The sequence below is a fragment of the Piliocolobus tephrosceles genome, chromosome 1 (assembly GCF_002776525.5).
Source record: "Piliocolobus tephrosceles isolate RC106 chromosome 1, ASM277652v3, whole genome shotgun sequence".
NCBI lineage: Eukaryota > Metazoa > Chordata > Mammalia > Primates > Cercopithecidae > Piliocolobus > Piliocolobus tephrosceles.
In genome coordinates this window covers 79466383-79487267 of record NC_045434.1, presented here as the reverse complement: position 1 = coordinate 79487267, position 20885 = coordinate 79466383, and the positions used below count along the sequence as shown (strand labels likewise).

At 43.2% G+C, this 20885-nt stretch overlaps 1 protein-coding gene, 1 non-coding gene and 1 pseudogene across 2 annotated transcripts in view; 1 reads left to right on the top strand and 2 right to left on the bottom strand.

The window, feature by feature from the left end:
- HHIPL2 (HHIP like 2) overlaps positions 1 to 14044 on the top strand; it is a 27046-nt gene extending 13002 nt beyond the window's left edge. Inside the window, exons 6-9 of the mRNA XM_023203538.3 lie at positions 4219 to 4364; positions 9249 to 9330; positions 12599 to 12681; positions 13418 to 14044. Of these exons, the coding sequence (XP_023059306.2) occupies positions 4219 to 4364; positions 9249 to 9330; positions 12599 to 12681; positions 13418 to 13704 (598 nt within the window). The 3' untranslated portion in view covers positions 13705 to 14044. The remainder of the gene's footprint in view (positions 1 to 4218; positions 4365 to 9248; positions 9331 to 12598; positions 12682 to 13417) is intronic.
- Positions 1019 to 1645, bottom strand: LOC111537004 (annotated as a pseudogene).
- A 4498-nt stretch (positions 14045 to 18542) lies between the features above and the next one.
- Positions 18543 to 18615, bottom strand: TRNAT-UGU. Its single transcript has one exon. It is a non-coding gene; the product is annotated as a tRNA-Thr (tRNA).
- Between the last annotated feature and the right edge of the window lie 2270 nt (positions 18616 to 20885).

Genomic DNA, 20885 nt, shown 5'->3' with positions numbered 1-20885 from the left:
GGGCCATGAGTCAAGGCATAGGGACAGCCTTCAAAAGCTGGAAAGGGTGAGGAAATCGATTCTCCTGCAGCACGTCTGGAGGGAGCACAGTCCTGCCAACACTTTGATGTTGGCTCAGTGAAGACTGTTTCAGAGTTCTGGCATCCAATTCTATAAAAGAATAAGTATATGTTGTTTTAAGTCACAAAGTTGTGGTAATTTGTAGTCGTGGTAATTTGTTACAGTGGCAATAAGAATGTTATCATTCCTAATGCTCTCAATTCCTTTGGGTAGATGCATATTTCTATCTGATATCATTTTTCTTCTGTCTGAAGAACTTCCTTTAACATTTCTTGTTGATGGGGTCTATAGTGATGAATTCTTTTCCCTTTTGGAGTCTTTATTTTGCCTTCATTTTTGAAAGATGTTTTCACTGGGTATACAAGTCTGTGTTAGCATGTTTTTTTCTTTGATTCTTTAGAGGTTGCCCCACTATTTTCTAGCTTGCATCATTTCCAATGAGAAATCTGCTGCCAGACTTCTCTTTGTTCCTTCATATATAATATTTTATTTTTTCCCTATGACTGCTTTTTTAAGATTTTCCCTTTATCATCAGTTTTGTGCAATTTCATTAAGATATGCCTTACTTTGGTTTTCTTCATATTTCTTGTGCTTAGAGTTTGTAGCAGTTATTGGATCTGTGAGTTTATAGCTTTCACGAAATATGGAACATTTTTGGCCATTATATCTTCAAATATGTTTCCCTCTGTCTCCCACTCCTTCTCTCCTTTTTTTTTTCTCTTTTCTATTTTTTTTTTATTAACAAGCTACATAACCAAGAACAAAAACGCAACAACCTTAAAGCTGAAACAGCATTAAGTCAAACTGCTGCTGCAGTTCACGGATGTACCTGGGGTACATGCTCCCTCATTGTGAGGCCAGATGTAGGCACATGACTGTACATTCAGGCATATATGTGACCAAGAAGAATGAGAGAAATGGAAAACACTGGAGAACAGAAAGTATCAAGGACTTTTCATCAGGCAATTCCAAAGTGCTCTGCTCTCTTCCTGTTCTTTGCCTTGTATCCTCTGTGGTTCCAGTTCCAGCTGAACTTGTGACAATCCCAAATCGCCCCTTCCTCTTTTTCAGTTTCTCATCATCTTCAGACTTTCTGGAGATTGAAGAGACATTCAAACCAAATCTTTGAGCTCTTTCCTTCGGCTTATTCAAGTTAACCATAGGTTTGTTAACAGATGACAGACCTTTTGTTGGAACTGAAGAAATCCCAAACCTAGCTGCCCAACCAGCTTTCTTACTCTCCAAGCACATAGGTACATTGAATCATTCAGCTCTCTTCTGCATTCTCTCAGTCTGTGGTATTTCAGATGTAATTTTCACCACTTTGTTCTCTGCTGCCACATCAAGTTTTTTTAGGGGGTTCTTCCTCTTTGACAGGGAGCTCAATGGGCTTTGTTTCTTCTTCCTCTGTTTCATCTCCCAGAACATCTTCATTTGCCTCCTCTTCAGCGTGTTCTTCAAGATATGCCTGGAGTCTGTGGATAAGATCTTGCTTTGTTCCCTTGGTCTCCAAACCATGAGCAAAATACTCTTGCCTTAGTTCAGCAAGCTTCAGCTTATGGATCTCCACCGTCTTGGTTGCCATCTTGTTAACCCTCCCTTCTCTCCTTTTATTCAGAGGCTCTAATTGCATGTATATTGGGCTGCCTAAAGTTGTTCCACAGTTCACTGATGATATATTTATGTTAAAATTTTTTCTCTGTGTTTCATGTAGGGTAGTTTCTATTGCTATGTCTTTAGTTCATGAATCTTTTCTTTTGTGATGTCTAGCCAGCCATTCATTCCATTATGTGTGTGTGTGGGTGTGTGTGTGTGTGTGTGTGTGTGTAATCTCAATGTATTTTTCACCTCTAGAAACTTGATTTGGGTCTGCTTTGTATCTCTCATATCTCTATATAACTTTTTAAACATATGGAATATAGTAAGAATCATTGTTTGAATGTTCTTGTCTGCTAATTTTAACATCTTCATCAGTTCTGTGTGACTTTCAATGGACAGATTTTACTTTTTATTATGGGTTGTATTCACCTCCTTCTTTACTTGCCTCGCAATTTTTGATTGGGTGCCAGAAATTATTAATTTAACTTAGTAGTGCTGGATATTCTTGTATTCCAATAAATGATTTTGAATTTTGCTTGGAGACATAGTTATTTGGAAGTAGTGTAATTCTTTCAGTTCTTGCTACTAATTATTTACTAAACAGAACCAAGGTAGTGCTTCTTCTAGAGCTTTCTGTTCCTCACTACTGAGTTCTATTCCTCACTACTTATGCTATTCCTGATCCCAAGTAAATGCTAAGTACTTTTTCTTCTAAACCTTCCTTTGTTTTTAAATATTTTCTCACATGTACCTGCTGTTGAGTATACTGACGATTACTTCAGGGGAACCTTTTGCAGCTCTCTGGCATTCGTTCTCTGTGCAGTTTTCTTCTCTCCAGTATCGATCCTGCAATCTCTTACTGCCTTGGTTTTCCTGGACTCTCAGCAATGTCTTTTCAGCTCAAGGAGCCTGCTAGGCTTTGCCTGTATTTTCCCTCCCTGTGCTGGACACTATCAAGGTAGTATGCTGGAACAATCATAGGGTTCACCTTGTTTGTTTCCTATATCTCAGAGAACATACTCCTATATTGCCTGATCTTCAGTATCTTTGAAGTCATTATTATTCTATCTTGTGCAGGTTTTGGAATGTTTAAGATAGGAGAGTAAATCTGGTCCCTGTTAGAAAAGATGTTCTATTTTCATGCTGCAATTCTTAGTTACAGAGATGGGGTAAAATGACTAGTTGGTCAGGTCCTTTATCATCACTTACTAGATCTTTGGGATTTCATTGTTCTTTATGTTTTTCTCCCTACAACCTCCATTCACTACTGCCCCCATACGCACATCATTTGGTTAACATACAGTGATTATTTATTTATTTATTTATTTTTGAGACAGAGTCTCACTCTGTCACCCAGGCTGGAGTACAGTGGTGCAATCTCAGCTCACTGCAACCTCTGCCTCCTGGGTTTAAGCGATTCTCATGCCTCAGCCTCCCAAGCAGCTGGGACTACAGGCGCATACCACCATGCCTGGCCAATTTTTATATTTTCAGTAGAGACAGGGCTTTGCCATGTTGGTCAGGCTGGTCTCGAACTCCTGGCCTCAGGTGATCTGCCTGCCTCAGACTCCCAAAGTCTTTGCACCCAGTCATAGGCAGTGATTCTTAATTGAGGTGTACTTATAAAAATCCCTTGGGTTTGGGATCTCTGTTTCCATAAAACTTTCCAGGGGATTCTGATGAGCACCCTGGGTTTAACCAACTTCCATTCCCTTTTCTTCTAAAAACCTGCTTTTAGTTCAGATAGATGATAGAGGGATAAGAAGCATCTTTCTGCTACTATATAAGCATACAGCAATAATAATAACAGTTTTTTTAACCCTTACAATGTGCCACACACATTGGTGAGATCTTTATGTATATTATTTTATTTAACCTTCAAAATTCTCCCCTATGGTAAATTATGTTATCACTCCCCATTTTACAGATGAGGAATCTGAAGCTTAGAGATATTGGGCAACTACCCAAAGGTCATACAACTAATAAAAATAAGATCAATTTTTTTGTAGTGGTGCAGCCTACACAGTGCAGCTCATCAAACTCTTTTTTTTTTTTTGAGACAAAGTCTCGCTCTGTCACCCAGGCTGGAGTGTGCACTGGCATGATCTTGGCTCACTGCAACCTCCACATCCTGGGTTCAAGCAATTCTTGTGCCTCAACCTCCCGAGTAGCTGGGACTATAGGCGTGCACCACGCTGTCTGGCTAATTTTTGTATTTTTAGTAGAGATAGGGGTTTCACCATGTTGGCCAGGCTGGTCTTGAACTCCTGACTTCAAGTGGTCTGCCTGCCTTGGCCTCCCAAAGTGCTGGGATTACAGGTGTGGGCCACTGGGCCTGGCCCAAACTCCTTTTATAATAGAACATGAACTTCCACATCTAGGGTAAGTGGGTGATTGAAATATCTCTGAAGAAGCTTTTTGGTTGCTTGGAGGGAGGCTATTGATCTCTTAATGGGAGACTCAGTCCTAGTACTCAAGGGTCCCTGATTCTAGGAGAAAAAGTATTCTGCAGAGTGGATATATGGATTCCTAAAACATAAGGTTTTATTTTTCATCTAGTCGACTTATGGGTTTGCAGGAAGATAGAAAAACCAAGAAATGGAAGAAGCGGGATATTTGCCTGGGCAGCACTATGTCCTGTGCCTTCCCAGGGCTGATCAGCACCCATAGCAAGTTCATCATTTCCTTTGCTGAAGATGAAGCAGGTAACATATGTACAGAGTTGTTTGATTTCTACTTCCTGGAACTTGGATAATCACAGGCATCAACTAAACATTTATTTTAAATAGTAATTATCACTTCTACTATGATCACTATCACTTAGTCATCTTTTATAATGTACTGGATACCATTCTAAGCACTTCATATTTTTCACTTTATTTTGTAATCATAACACCTCCATGATAAAATTACTTTTGATTTTTTCGAGATGGAGTCTTGCTCTGTCACCCAGGAGGGAGAGCAGTGGCGCCATCTCTGCTTACTGCAACCTCCGCATCCAGAGTTCAAGCAATTCTCCTGCCTCAGCCTCCCAAGCAGCTGGGACTACAGGCACCTGCTACCACACCCAGCTAATGTTTGTATTTTTAGTAGAGATGGGGTTTTGCTGTGTTGGCCAGGCTGGTCTCAAATTCCTGACCTCAGGTGATCTGCCCGCCTCAGCCTCCCAAAGTGCCGAGATTACAGGCGTAAGCCACGGTGCCCGGCCCCATAATGTAATTATAATGCTCATTTCACCAATGAAGAAACAGACTGAATATGCCAGCCTACTCCTTCCTGGTTGAACCACACAACTCACTGTGAGGGGAAGATCTATGCTGAACCGCAGTTCTAGGAATGTGGAAAGTGCCAACACTGGACCAGACTAAATGGGCAGTGGGTGTTTATGCTGCCGGTGCTGTCTGGGAAACGGACCTCTAGTGATCATCTCACTGGTTGGGCCAGGCTCTTTCCTGACCTTGCCAAGAGTTTGTGAGCAAAGGAGGATTTTATTTATTTATTTATTTAGAAATCTGAGAAAAAGGTAGACATCTAGGTAGGAGGTTCCTCAATAGACAGACTAGGCACGTGTTAAGGGCTTCAGTGAAGCATGATGTACACATGTACATGAAAGAGAGACCCAGAGAGACTCAGTTCTAATACGCTTCCAAACATTTTATCATCAGAAAACCGATTTTTAACTTCAGCTTTACATAAGTTATGTTTCACTTGGAAAGATAAAGTTTTCAAATTTCAAATATTTTTGTTTTGTTTTATTTGAGGACAGTGAACTTTCCAGTATTTGGCACTAGATATCATGTTTAGAGGCAGAGATAATAAGGTGATCTCTCAGGATCCCTTCCACATCTAGATTCTCTATAGGTGGAAAAAAATAATTAAACAACAGAAAACAAAACCAATCAAAAAGAAAAAAAGAAAAAAAAAAAGATTCTCTGTAGATATAAACCAGAGTCTCAAAGGATTCTGAAATATTTGGTTTCTTTCCCCTCTGGGCCATGAGGTGGCTGCCTGGGACCTTCACTTGAGTAGGATATAAGGAGACCCAGTCATCTCCCAGACCCTTTCCTCTCAGCTAGCTGATGAACAGATAGTTTGAGATGAATGTTTTATAGGAGCAGAGGAAACTTCAAGAATTTTGGAAACTTCAAGTATTTTAACAGAAAAAAGTCTATGTGAGTTTCAAATTGGAAGTCCAAACATATGAAAAAAGAGAGAAACCACAAGCTGGCAGGATGATGGCCAGTGGAAAGAGAGTGACGTGAAAGCTACAGGCGGTAGTGGGGCCTCTCCTCTGCCGGACACTGCCGTGGGTGAAACCCCCCAGAGGTTGGACCCCCAGAGTCTGCCCAGGGATCCTGGGCTGCCATCTTCTGAGGTTGTTCCTGGCTTTGGTGGCTTGGTTTTTTGTGCTTGTAGACGTCTCACAGTAGAAAACAGTTAAAACAAACAAACAAAAAAAAGAGTCATGGTACATCTGGCAAACAAAACAGAGTCCTTGGCTGAATTTTACGGGGTAGACTTGCCAAAGTGTTCCCAAGCCTTTGCCCAAGGGCTGCCCTGAGGCTAATGAGGCTGTTCCTGAGGCAGGTTATTATTTTTTTTTCCAGAGTTGCTTGCTCTTGTGTTTTTGCATAAACTGATTCATATTTTCTGCTCTTGGCATATTCTTTTCCTCTGAGAGGCATTTTTAGATCTGAGCATTATTTCATTATTTTATTACCAGTCCACTGGCTTTAGGTAAGTCACCTTTTACTTGGAATTCGAGCTCTGCCTCACCTATGGCTACAGTTCACGTCCTGGGTCACGTCCTACAGTTCACGTCCTGAGAGTTGATAGCTGGTATGAATTACTGCTGAGCAAATGGCTGGTGCGGAGCTGACCATTGCTGAGGATTGATTGATGGGATTTCTGAAAGTCAGTCACTGAAGCACATTCCCAAGAGGGCTGGTCAAATGAATTATGTTTGTAGTAAATTTGTATAGCATGCATTTTTGTTTTACATGGCATATTATAGTTTTTTTTTTGTTTTTCTCCCCTAAGACATATATTAAAAACATCAGTTGGATACTACAGATGAAATTCACCTCTAGCATTGTTTTAACCTAAAAATAAAGTGGGAAGTCTATGGAATGTGGAAGACATATAATTTACACAAACTGCAGTCCTGTATAGGCAGGGTTTTCAATTTTCTTTTTAGGCTAGGAAGGCCTTTGCATGGTCTCGAGGAGCCCCTGCCTATGTACTTGTGGACCTTTCTTAGACACCACATTTATCGAATGGTAGAATCACTCTGGATGGTGCCTGGGGTTCCCATTCAGACAGAGCAAACTGACTCTAAAGGAGGGTGTGTCCTAATTCATCAGATCTCTTACATGGGGAAGATTATAAATTTAGTTTGTCAGTACACAAATCATAGTCTGTTAGGCAGCTGCTACCCTGTGTAGTGGCTATGCAAAGACCATGAGGCTCACACTTAGCACAAGACAAACACTGGTCTCTGTTCTCCACAAAAAGCAGTTGTTTAGAGCTGTTGTGTGGTGGCTCATGCCTGTAATCCTACTGCTTTGGGAGGCTGAACTGGGAGGATTGCTTGAGTGCAGGAGGTTGAGACCAGCCTGAGCAACATAGGGAGACCCTATCTCTACAAAAAGTTTAAAAAATGAGCCTGATGTGGTGGCATGCACCTGTAGTCCCAGCTACTCAAGTGACTGAGGTAGAAGGTTTGCTTGAGCCCAGGAGGTGGAGGCTACAGTGAGCTGTGATTGTGCCACTACACTCCAGTCAGCAACACAGCAAGACCTTGTCTTAAAAAAAAAAAAAAAAAAAAAAAAAAAAATCAGTTGTTTAAATAACCCAGAGCTGTATAAAGCTTTAGGTTTTTCAGAATTGCAACTTAATAGACATTTTCTTTCATAAAATTGAGAAAGAATTGTGTAAGGCACATAACAGCAAGTGAATTTAATTCAGTGTAATAGCACAAACATTGGGTCAGAGAGATGAGAAAGTAATAATAACTACGATTATCGAACACTTTTTTTTTTTTGAGACAGAGTCTCGCTCTGTTGCCTACTGCACTGGGAGTGTAGTGATGTGGTCTTGGCTCACTGCAAACTGTACTTCCCAGATTCAAGTGATTCTCATGTCTCAGCCTCCTGCATAGCTGGGATTACAGGCGTGCGCCACCACGCTCGGATAATTTTTGTACTTTTAGTAGAGGGGGGTTTTGCCATGTTGGCCTGGCTTGTCTCAAACTCCTGACCTCAGGTGATCCACCTGCCTCAGCCTCCCAAAGTGCTGGGATTACAGGCGTGAGCTACTGCGCCAGCCTGGTTATCTAACACTTTCTAATTGAATACCTAACAATCACTTGAGGCATTGTGATCCCCATTTTACAAATGAATAAATATCTCGAGGCTGTGCAGGTGAAGAGGTCTCCCAAGATAGCATGGAGAGGAACTGGTGTTATCAGAAATCAAACCAGACTTCTGGGACTCTCCACTGGGGCTTATGACCCCACAGCATAATGTCCCTCACAAATAACTAGAAAGCAAGGTGGAATGAGGTAGTTACTGTGAGAAAAGAACATTTCCCAGAGCTCCAACTGGCAGAAATGGGAAGGAGCGGGGCTCTTTCTAAGAGTGTATCAGTCCGTTTTCACACTGCTGAAAAAGACATACTTGAGACTGGGTAATTTACAAAAAAAAAAAAGAAGCTTAGTGTACTCACAGTTCCACATGGCTGGGAAGGCTTCACAATCATGGTGGAAAGTGAAAGGCACATCTTACATGGTGGCAGAAGAGAGCAAATGAGAGCCAAGAGAAAGGGATTTCCTCTTATAAAACCATATAAAACCATCAGAGCTCATGAGGCTTATTCACTACCAGGAGAACAGTATAGGGGAAGCTGCCCCCATTATTCAATTATCTCTCATTGGGTCCCTCCCACAACACGTGGGAATTATGGGAGCTACAATTCACAATGAGATTGAGTGGGGACACAGCCAAACCACATCAGAGAGATACAGGAGAGAGTGGGTAGGGGTGATTTTTGTGGGGCATGGAAAAGACCAAGAGAAGAGGTGGAGAGTGGGGAGGGTCACCAGGAAATAAGGAACTCAAGGATGGAATGAAAGAGGAAAATGGGAGTAAGGCTGAAGGGAAACAAAACGACTAAAGAAGGGGCAAAATAAAGCGATTGACAGATGGTCCTCAGCCTGCAGACTGTGTGTATCCAAGTGTTCACAGAGGAAAGAGGTGAGGAAGGAAATGGAGACTCACTGAGGTGAAGTTTCTGAGAGCAAGGAGGTGATAAGGGAGAAAGCTGTTTGGTTTGATAAACAAACATACACATGAAATTACCTCTGCTAGGCCATACACTCAGCTAGTCTTTGGGGGTTTAAAGATGGACTTTCTCCTCAAGGAGCTCACAGCCCAGCAAAGCTGACGTCAGTTAGGTTTCTGGGATTCCATTCTTGGGGCTCACTGCATTTTAGGGCCATAACCTCTTTTTGACCGTTTTCTGTGCATCCAGCTCTGTGTCTCAGTGCTGCCTGATGTCCCTTTATTGCCTGTCTATTTTTGTTGCCTTAGGAGAGCTGTATTTCCTGGCGACCTCTTACCCAAGTGCCTACGCACCACATGGATCTATTTACAAGTTTGTTGACCCCTCAAGGTGAGATTTGATGTCATTTTCTTCTCAAATGCATTTTTCTCATTTCTTATCTCCATGGCAGGCCATAAAAACAATCCTCACTGTCCCTCAAATTACCAAAAATTATTGATGAAGCAAACTCATGTTCTAGATGAAAAGCAGTTTGGACAAATAATGGCATAGGGCAATGAGTCTATAGAAATTATGAAATACTTGGGAAATGGTCTCTTTGCAGTTGGACATGAAGACCTTGAGTCTTTCTAGGGTTAGTCTAGGTCTGTGGCTTTTTTTTTTTTTTTTTTTTTTTTTTCTTGAGATGGAGTTTCACTCTTGTTGCCCAGGCTGGAGTGCAATGGTGCGATCTTGTCTCACCGCAACCTCCGCCTTTCAGGTTCAAGTGATTTTCCTGCCTCAGCCTCCCAAGTAGCTGTGATTACAGGCATGCACCACCATAGCTAGCTAATTTTGTATTTTTAGTAGAGATGGGGTTTCTCCATGTTGGTCAGGCTGGTCTCGAAATCCTGACCTCAGGTGATTCACTGCCTTGGTCTTCCAAAGTGCTGGGATTACAGGCATAAGCCACCATGACAGGCTATTTTTTTTTTTTTTTAATATGCTTCTGGAAGTGTCTGTCTGAGGTCATCTAACAACAGGCATATACCTCTGAGCACCTGAGTAAGTACTGCTCCCCTGTGCCCTGGGCTTGGTGCAGATCCCCAGGTCTTTGGCAAATACGTTTAACTGGCGGGTTCCTCAGTAGCTCCACCTGACCTTTTCTGGAGTTTAGTGTTTATTCACTTGCTGGGCTCTATGCTGTTTCCTTCTGCTTCTTTGCTTATCTCTCTCAGAGGCTGACCAACCTCCACCAGCACAGGCAAAAGCCACAATACCACTTCCCACTTGAGAGGTTGTTGGGTCTGGGTCAGGTTATCTGCCCAGGGGAGGGTGATGCAGTGTATCCATCCTGAGGAGTCTGGGCAGTGCACTAGATTTTTTTTTTTTTTTTTAATAGACAGAGTCTCACTCTGTTTCCCAGGCTGGACTGCAGTGACACGATCTTGGCTCACTGCAACCTCTGCCTCCTGGGTTCAAGCTATTCATGTGCCTCAGCCTCCCAAGTCACTGGGATTACAGGCAGGCACCACCACACCCAGCTAACTTTTGTATTTTCAGTAGAGATGGGGTTTTGCCATGTTGCCCAGGCTGATCTCAAACTACCGGACTAAAGCAATCCACCTGCCTCGACCTCCCAAAGTGCTGGAATTACAGGTGTGTGCTACCATGCACCCTGCCCCAGTGCTCTAGATTTATCTGAAAATTCTTGCCAAAGCAAGAAAATCTCCCCCTGAATTAGCTTACAGATAGACCAGCAGAAGAGAATTTTCCCCTGAGGCTTCTATTACCCATATCTGGATTGGCATTCAGTAGACATGAGGCAAATAGGTCCAGCCACTGGTTAGGGCTTTGGGGCCAGCTCTAGCTCAGCTTCTATTTGGCCACAGGGCTCTCAGTTTGTGTATTCTTGGAAGTTGCTGGAAGAGGCTCTGTCCCTGAGGCTGTGCCCAGGGTGATGTGCGGATGGTGGAGGGTGGATAGCCAAGGGGTGAATTTAATACTGGGCTGTTTCCACTGCTGGGTCCTGGGCTTAGGGGCTGGAGCAGACTCAGGGTCTTTAAAGTGCTTCTGATGGTTGATGATGCCTTGGTGGGGAGTTCTCTTTCCATTAATAGGCTTCCTTTGTGAACCCATTTTTCTTTCCTTTGGCAGTTTTCTGATTTAGCTGGCAGATAATTTAACTCCCCACTTTCGCAAGAGCAGCTGTGAGAAGCCATACGGAAAGCACCCATAAAGCATTTTCACACTGAAGACATCCTTACTCGTTCACCTTGTTTTTTTTTTTTTTTAAATTGACATTTATGGAGTTATTCCTGTGTGCCAGGCACTGTGCTAAGTGCCATGCATGTGGGCTGTCATTTAATGCTGATAGAATTCCAACCAGGCAGGTTAACACCCTCACTCTATGGATAAAGAAACCCAAGGCTAGTTAAGTTAAATTCTTGCCCCAGGTACAGCTAGTAAGAGGAGCCTGGAATAGGAACTCAGTTCTCTTTGTGGACAGGTCATTTCAGCACTACTCCCTCCGTTCAGTTATAACTATATCGAATCACATAGACTTTTTAAAGCTTCTATAAGTGGACCAGATTCTGCTCTGATTACTCATTTAGCTTGTCTTTGCACTAAATGCACCACTCCCAGCATTTTGAGGGCACCTGATTAATTTATGTATCCGTTTCTCTCTCCCATTTTTTTCCTCCTACCCTTCCTTTAGGGGTAGCTAAATACAGTGTTTGAGAACATGGACTTGAGCCTGGGCTTGGAATCTTGGCTTTGCCACTGACTAATTGTGTGGCCTTGGGCCTGTTTCTTAGCCTGTGTGAGCCTCAGTTTCCCCTCTGTAAAAATGAGTATAGTAATAGTACTTACCTCACAGCATTGTCAGGAAGACTCAGTGAGCTAATATTTGCAAAGTATTTAGAATGGTGCCTAAGCACTACATAAGTGTTTGTTAAATAAATACAATTACCTTTTCTTTCCCCTCCACCTGGACTTGGGAGGATGGCAGTGAGAGATAGAGTTGGAGCAAGGCAGAGAAGGCAATGGGGACAGGCTGGGAAGTTCCAGCTCTGCTCTCTACAGTGGAAGTACTCTCTGTCCTCAAAGTCCCTTTTATTTCAGAAGATGCACCCGGGGACAAGCAGTTTAAGAATGTGTGTGTTACTAGGCAGAGAAGCAGGCATTGCTTAAGGGCTGTGTCTTGAGTTCTTGAAGACATTTTCTTTAAAGGGAGTCACCAGCACCACCATCAGAAGCAGCAGCAGAATCATCCTCATCATCAGCCTCATCTGTGAACTCTTGTTATGTGCTGGGTACTGTTCCTAGGAAGATGGGGAATATTAGTTTTTGCATTTTGTAGATGTGGAGACTGAGACTTAGCAAGGTTTATTTGCCCCTGATTACCAGGATGTGAACCCGTTTTGACTGCCACCATGCCCATACTCCTAACTCCCTTTCTGCACTGTCTCTCAAGGGCCTGAGGTGCCCTGCTCTGTCTGTGCCCTTTTACCTCTCCTTCTGAGCTCATAGCATATTTCGTATTACATCTACCTCATCCCCATGGATAAGTAAAGGCTGACCCCAATTCTTGCAAATATACACCCTCTGGTGACCTTGATTTTCTGGTTGCATCTTCAGAGTCTTGCGTCCTCATGATTTCTGTTTGTGTTTTTAGGCGGGCACCCCCAGGCAAGTGCAAACACAAGCCAGTGCCGGTGAGAACCAAGAGTAAGCGGATCCCGTTCAGACCACTCGCCAGTGAGTCCATCTTTGAGTCTTAGGCTCAGGCCCTGGTGTGGAGGCTAAAGCAGTGCCCTCAGCAAGCAGGCTATAATTCCCACAGTGGAGTCTTAGTTACCCCCTGAGGGAAATTAAGTCTATACATCTCCTCTGCATAACAGAGGAGTTATGAGTGTGAGGATACCCGCTTCTACTGTGACTGGTTTCCTCCATTCATTCATTCACTCATTCATTCATTCATTCATTCATTTGTTGATTCATTCATTTAATCGTTCATGTATTCATTCATTTGGCATCATTCATTTCGTACTTACTTTGTAGCAGGAACTATGCTTATCCCTAGAGATACAACAATGAACACTTAAAGCCTATGACGTGTAGGAATTCAGAGTTAAATAGGAGTGGGGATAGGAAGTGCAGGCAAATAAAGAAATAAATGTAGCACTAATGTTCTGGTATAGAAGGATGTTCAGGGCACTGAGAGGGCCCCTAGAATGAGGAATGTTTCCTTGGGGCAGGGTGGGGAGTCAGGAAAGACTTACAGAGGAAGGATACTATCTTAAGGAAACTATTACAGAACCATGTATCACTGGAGTGACCCTTCTAAAAAAGTCATATATTTAGATCAAGGCCAGTTAGGGAATTAAAAAGTATTAATAAAAAGAATTTAAAGAACTCTAATGCAGTTATAGGTTTCTCTTATAGCTACTTTCTGGGACTTATATTTTTCACTAAATAAATGCTGATTTCTCAGAGACAGTCTTGGACTTGCTAAAGGAGCAATCAGAGAAAGCTGCTAGAAAATCTTCCAATGCAACCTTAGCTTCCGGCCCAGCCCAGGGTTTGTCTCAGAAAGGCTCTTCCAAGAAGCTGGCTTCTCCTACAAGCAGCAAGAATACCCTGCGAGGGCCTGGTACAAGGAAGAAAGCCAGAGTGGGGCCCCAAGTCCCCCAGGGCAAGAGGAGGAAGAGCCTGAAAAGCCACAGTGGCAGGATGAGGCCATCAGCAGAGCAGAGGCGAGCTGGCAGAAGTCTCCCTTGAGCTATTGGTCAAGGTGGCTGACAGGGTGACGTGAGAGAGGAGAGCCACCTCATCAAATGAAAGTCACTGCTGAATAAAGACCTTAGAAGTCTGGGAAGCCAGGATAGAGGTGGGGCAGGGCGGTTTTCCTCTCCCTGGGAAATCTTGCTATCTGCTGAATAAATAAATGCACCTTCTCTGTATGCAGTGCTTCTGTAGGAGACCATATCCCAGATTGCTGGTGCACCTGGGTTATGGTGAGCACTAGTCCATGAGCCTGCTTGGAATCACACTGGATGTCTCCATTTTGTTTTGTAAATGCCTACAATCTGAGGTAATAAATCAACATTTGTTCAAACTGACACATATCCTTTGATATCCCGGATGTTTGTTTGACATTAGGAAATCTAGCATGCTGTACCACACTTGCATAAGAACCATACTTCACCCTCCTGCTTCACCTCAGGTCTAAGAGGAAGCCTGTGACAAGCTTACAACAAAAGACCCTTTAAGTGTGGTATCTCCTTTCCCCAGCCCAAAGGTCATGAAGTGAACAAGAGCAGGTTCAGTTCTGTACCTCCAGCACTTACTATCGTAATGGCCTGACAGGTTCTTCCTGTGTAGTGCACAGACAAAACCAATTCACTGAGACTACAATATTGCAGTAGAAAAACAGTTTAACACAGAGGCTGCCAACTAGAAGGACTGGAGTTATTACTCAAATCAGTCTCACAGAGAACTCAGAGGCTGGAGTTTTTATGGATAGTTTGGTGGGGGGAGGGGCTAGGGAATGTGTGCTGCTGATTGGTTGCAAATGAAATCATAGGGGTGTGAGGAACAGTCCCTGTGCACTGAGTCTGCCTCTGGATAGGGGCCACATGAAATGTTGAGTGATGAATCACAAATCTGGATAGGGTTAGTTGGTTTCCAGGGTGCAACCATCTGAAAAACATCTTGAAAGACCAATCTTAGGTGCTACAATAGTGATGTTATCTATAGGAGCAACTGGAGAAGTCATAAATCTTGTGACCTCTGACCACATGACTCCTGAGCAGTAAGGGATTATAGAAACGATGCTTACATTTTAGCAGAATTCAGGCCCTTCCCATAATCTAGTGGCCTTCCATCAGTTTTACAAAGGCAGCTTCAGTCCCTGAGTAAGAAGGGAGTTAGTTTTAGGGAGGGACTATTATAATTCTTGCTTCAAAGTTAAACAATAAACTAAATTCCTCCCATGGTTAGCTTGGCCTCAGTCAGGAATGAGTTAGGACAGCCAGCCCGTGAGGCTAGAGGCAAGAGGGGGTCAGCCATGCCAGGCTTCTCTCACTGTTATAATCTTTGCAAAGGAAGTTTCACTATTTGGCTTTATTGTGCACATAGCATAATAAACTTAATTACATTTTATTTGAATGCCTACTATGTGCCAAGCTTATACCTTATCTTGAAACCTCAAAGCCCTGCTCTTCTCTGTTGCCATAAAACCTCCATTGAAGATGAGAGAAGTGAAGCTTTGTGAGGTTAAGTGACTGTATCACAGTGGTGTAAGGGAACAGGGAACAGTTCAGTTGGACTAGAACCAATTCCCCCTTGCAATCTGCTGTGCACCTGCCTTCATGGAGGCCCTCAATGAAGGATTGTGACTTTTGAACTATATATCTGAGGATTGAAGAACTAACAGAGGAAATGGTCCCTATTTTCATCAAGTTCTTCATATTATGCAAAACATCCAGAAGAGTGTAGACGATTTGGTTTAAAGAGAACAAAAGCATAAAATACCAGGGTTGTTAACTTTTAAGATCATATGATCACTATTTTAGATAGGATTGGACATACTCTGGATAGATTTTTTTTTTTTAAAGACTTCCATAGAAGCAGTTTCCATCTTTTTACTTTAGGTAACCTTACCTAACAGGAATCCATCAAACCTCTCTGATTCTTTTTCTCTTGTTCTGTCTTTATGGAAGCTGCTAAACACCAGTCATCGTTTTCTGCAGATCATTTTTTTGATCATCTTCAAGTCTTCTTCCTTCACCTTTTTCATACTTTTAGTTTTCCTTGCCTACGTTTGTAGTGCTTATGTATACTCTCTAGGATCGAAATGAACTTCAGAGTCTAACCAACTTGATATTTCACACTTTTAGCTTCTTCTCAGATGAAGATAGCAACTTAAAGGTGGAGGGGATTAACCCAGGGTTATTTTGTTGGAAGAGCTGAAAACCCCAGGACAGTTCAAGGAGATTGGATCTAACCTCCGGACTAAATGTTTGAGCCCACTCTGCTTTCTTTGCTCACATGGTCTTTCTTCAAATACATGGGGGCAAAAATACAGTCTGGACTGGAAGTGTTTGAGCTGGGGGAAAATGCTCAAAATTCATGTATCAACTTAAAGGATCACACACACCAAATTCAAAGCATTTGGAACACTGGTTTTGCATTGGAGGGTATTGCATGGGTCTAGAACGGGAAGCTGAATGGGACCTCTGAAATGTTGGAAAGGTGGGGGAGACGCAGAATGTTTTTCTCTAGCAAGTGGCTTTATTTTTTGGAAGATGCCTGGTGATGCCGGTGAGCCTTCCTGGAAGGGTCTAGGACTGTCAGAAAACAATCTCTAGGGCATTGAAAAGCCAAAATGTATTACTCTTTCTTACAGCCTAAGGTGTTGAAAAGTTCGGAGAGTTGCAAAATACACATGTGCGGGTACTTGCTCTTTCTAGAGATCAGCTTGTGTCAGGGGAAGGGAGAGGAATGATGACGACTGGCAATGACTGGAGGGAGATGGGATTAGAGAGCTTCAAAAACTTCTCTTTCTTACTACTTTGTTACTTGATGACCAAGTAACTCAGAGTAAGTAGTCCTGGGACTAAGCTATTCAAGGATCCCAAATGGCTTTGCCAAAAGGCATTCAGTGTATTAGTAAAGGGCTAATACTTTTGCGATAATACAGGTATTTTTCTTGCATCAGTGGGTCTTATGTCCTCAAGGCACTGTGAACACTTCACCTCCACAGCATTGCTAGCAGTAGATATCCTGACCACAGAGGGCCAAAATAATTAACAAAGAATGAGGGTGTTGAGTGTGTTTTCCTAGATCTAAAATATTGCAAGCCAAAACTGAAAGTCTTACAGTTGCATCACTCCCAAAGTGAACTCAGTTTAAGAAACACATTCCTTGTAGTGGTTCACCCCTGTAATCTCTGCACTGTGGGAGGCCGTGGTGGGTGCATCACTTGAAGCCAGGTGTTCAAGACCAGCCTGGCCAACATGGGAAAATCCCATGTCTACTAAAAATGCAAAAAATTAGCTGGGTGTGGTGGCAGGCACCTGTAATCCTAGCTATTTGGGAGGCTGAGGCAAGAGAATTGCTTGAACCTGGGAGGTGGAGGTTGCAGTGAGCCAAAATCAACCCACTGCACTCAACCCTGGGCGATAGAGGGAGACTCCCTTTCAAAAAAAACAAAAACAAAAACAAAAACAAAAACACCACCACCACCACCAACAAAGAAAAAGAAAAAAAAGGAGATAAATTCCCTGGCTTTAGAGAGCTTGTTGGGGAGATTTTTAATTTCATCTCAATGAAGGCTGTGCTTATTGCTTGTCAGGCACAGTACTGACTCCCGGGAGACCCAGAGATGAAAGAGACTTTCTCTGGTTATTACAGTTTACTTAGTGGGAGCCAGATTAAGAATTAACTTAAACGCAAGATCAGAGGACTCTGGGTCCCTAACCTGCACCATCTAACAGAAAGATAAATGAGAGCTGCAGATGGGAGCCACAAGTGTAACCTAAAATTTTCTAGTAGACACATTAAAAAAAAATAGTTAATTGTAATTATACAATTTTTTATAATTATTTTAATTACACTATATTTTATATAATCCAATATATTTCAATATGGAATCAATTCAAAAATTACTAGTGAGATGGATTACATCCTGTTTCGGTTCCAAGTCTTTTAAATTCCATGTGTATTTTACTCTTTCAGGACATCGCCATTTGGACTAGCCACATTTCAAGCACCCAGAGGCCACACGCGGCTTGTGGCGTCTTTACACACAGTCCTTTATCAAGCTCTGGCCCTCAGATCTGGGAAAAGAAATCCTGGGTTGGAAAAATTCATGTGGTCACAAAAAAGGCTGTTGGCACTTTCCTCTGGTGACTCTGTAGTCACGCGGCATTGAGGAATTCAGGGAAAACACGGAGAGTCAGAAAGGCTGCAAACACTGGCTTCCCAAGCAACCCGGGACTATTTTTGGGAGTCGCCTCGGAAGGGGCAGGACCTTGGAGCCACGCCGGGCTGTCGGGCCTGGGCTGCCACGTGTCAGCCACAGAGCGGGCTAGCGTCGGGGCCACGCTGGCCGCGCTCTCGGCCCTGGCAGGGCGTAGAGAAGCGCAGCCGCCGGCCTCCCGGGAGGCGATGGGGAGCGGTGCCACAGCGCCGCCTTCCGGCCACGTGCCGTAACTGCAGGCGCGGCGCCGCCACGGCCCGTCCTGTTAGCCAGCAGCCGAGTTCACCGCCAAGGCCGCCGCCTCCACTTGGTTTTCATTGAGGGAACGGTATCTGTGTGCAGGGCGTTAGCCTCAAGCCTCCATTTCCGGTACTCCGGCCTACAGGTCCGGGTAATACTGGGGCTGCCGAGCCAGATTCCCCCTCCTCGTGCCCTTGCCTGCTTCTTGTTGGGGGTCCAGGATTCTCTCTTCCGGGTCACTTCTAAAAGCACGTTAAGGATGCTCATCATTTGCATTTCAGGAGAACTAACGTTTAACTCTGCTAGGAGTAACGTTTTCGGAAATCACGTTTTCCATTTTGGACTGTATTCTGTAATTAAATACTGTGGATTAAAATAAAAGCAAGCCAATAGGAGGCCCCAGCGAGGATCGAACTCGCGACCCCTGGTTTACAAGACCAGTGCTCTAACCACTGAGCTATGGAGCCCACGTGAAACGTTGCTTCCAGGAATTCACAGATCTTACCAACAGCATTGGTTGACCTGGCGGTCCGTGAGAATTTGACCCCATGTATCTATTATCAATGGTAGTTATAAAGGCTATGAAATGACAGAGAAAAGTGCTTACAACATGATGATAAATGTAAAACACTGAAGCCTCAAATCATATGTTTGTGATTACAATACACTAAATCATACCTAACTTACGCATACAGACAAGGGCTGGGAGGGAAAGTGCAAAAATGAAATGGTGTTCTGGTCATATTTTCAGTGGGATGTTTACTCTCAATAAATCTTTCAATCTTGCTTCCTTGATAAATTGTATCAAGTTTGGTACTTTCAGGGAAGTGGGAAGTTATGGGGGTGTCTTTGTTCTCATAAACTAAGTTACTGATTTGGGATGACTTAATTGCTTCAACACATATTTACTGAGTACTCAAATAATGCTAGATGAGGCAGAATGAACAAGCAAAGCTCTGCCTCTGCTTTGCTTTTTCTTCTTTCTTTCTTCCTTTTTTCTTTTTCTATTTCTTTTCTTTTTTCTGAGACAGAATCTCGCACTGTCGCCTGGGCTGGAGTGCAATGGTGTGATCTCAGCTCACTGCAACCTCCGTCTCCTGGGTTCAAGCCATTCTCCTGCCTCAGCCTCCCAAGTAGCTGGGACTACAGGTGTACACCACCACACCCAGCTAATTTTTGTGGTTTTAGTAGAGACGGGGTTTCACCATTTTGGCTAGGATGGTCTGGATCTCTTGACCTCATGATCCTCCCACCTCGGCCTCCCAAAGTGCTGGAATTACAGGTGTGAGCCACCGCACCCAGGCCCTGCTCTTTTTTTTTAATGGTCAGGATCACTATGCTTCATTCCCTTTTGGTTAATGAACCATTTACTAAAGGAATGAAGTCATGGCCACAACATGATCCATTAATGCATGAAAAACAGAATGAAGATCATGCTCACCAAGTGGGCTACAGGCATCTCTCCCTCATCTCCAAGTGTCTGCTTACATCCATGCTCTCAATGAGAGCTGTCCTGATCCCCTATTTACAGCTGCACCATCTTCCTTATTCTGCTCTTTTTACTCCATACTACTTAACCTTCTTTTGTAGTAGATAATGTGCTTATTGTTTTTTATTCTTCATCTGTCTCTCCCTGATAGAATGTCAGCTCTTTGAGGGCCGGGGCTTTGATCTGTTTTATTCACTGTTGCCTTTTCAACACCTAGAATAGTGTCTGGTTCATAGTAGATGCTCAATAAATGTTGAGGTGAATGACATCTCTGATGATGTTCATTTAGTAAATTAAGAGAAAAGAGAAATCAAGGAAGTGCTTTGGGAGCTGTCTTCTCATCATTTTGCCTTATTTTCACTTGCACTGCCTCTCCATCTGTGTTCGAATTTTGCACCACCCTTAGATTCTGCAGCTTATCTGATTTTCTCCTTCTCCTGCTTCCCCAGTCAATTGCTCTGAGATTTACTGCCTAATGCATGGCTCTTGTCCCTCCTCAGCTCCGGGAACCTCCAGTGCCTTCTCACTGTACTCTGGGTAAAGGTCAAACTCCTCAGTCAATTGCATCTTTCATATACAAACTTTCCCTCCCTCTCAAGCAACCTGCAGGCACCATTATCTCTAATTTCACATGTTCCTTCCACCTGAAACATGTAAGCCTGATTTTAATGTCTTATGTTGTCTTGGCAAGAGCCTTAGAGAGCTGGCTTATTTTCCACCTCAGAGGCGATTTTGAGGAGTGCATTAGTTTGCTAGGGCTGCTGGAACAAAATACCTCACACTAGGTGACTTAAACAACAGAACTGTATTATCTTCTAGCTCTGGAGGCTAGAAGTATGAAATCAAGGTGTTGATAGGGTTGGTTTTTTTCTGAGGGCAGTGAAGGAAGGATCTCCTTGGCTCGTAGATGGCCGTTTTCTCCTTGTGTCTCCTCACATCATCTTCCCTCTATGTATAGCTCTGTATCCAAATTTCTCCTTTTTATAAGGACACCAGTCATATTGGGTTAGGGCCTGCCCCACTGACCTCACTTTAGCTTGATTACCTATGAAAAGACTCTTTCCAAATAAGGTCACATTCTTAGGTACTGGGGGTTAGGATTCCAACAAATGAATTTTAAATTTCCCTTCTTCCATTCCCTTGACCTGGCACAGCACCATCCTTGGCCCCTCCTCTCAGTACTGATGCACGTGATCTCCCAGCAGCAGAAGGTAGCATGTGATAGACAAATGGAACCTCTCCTCTTTT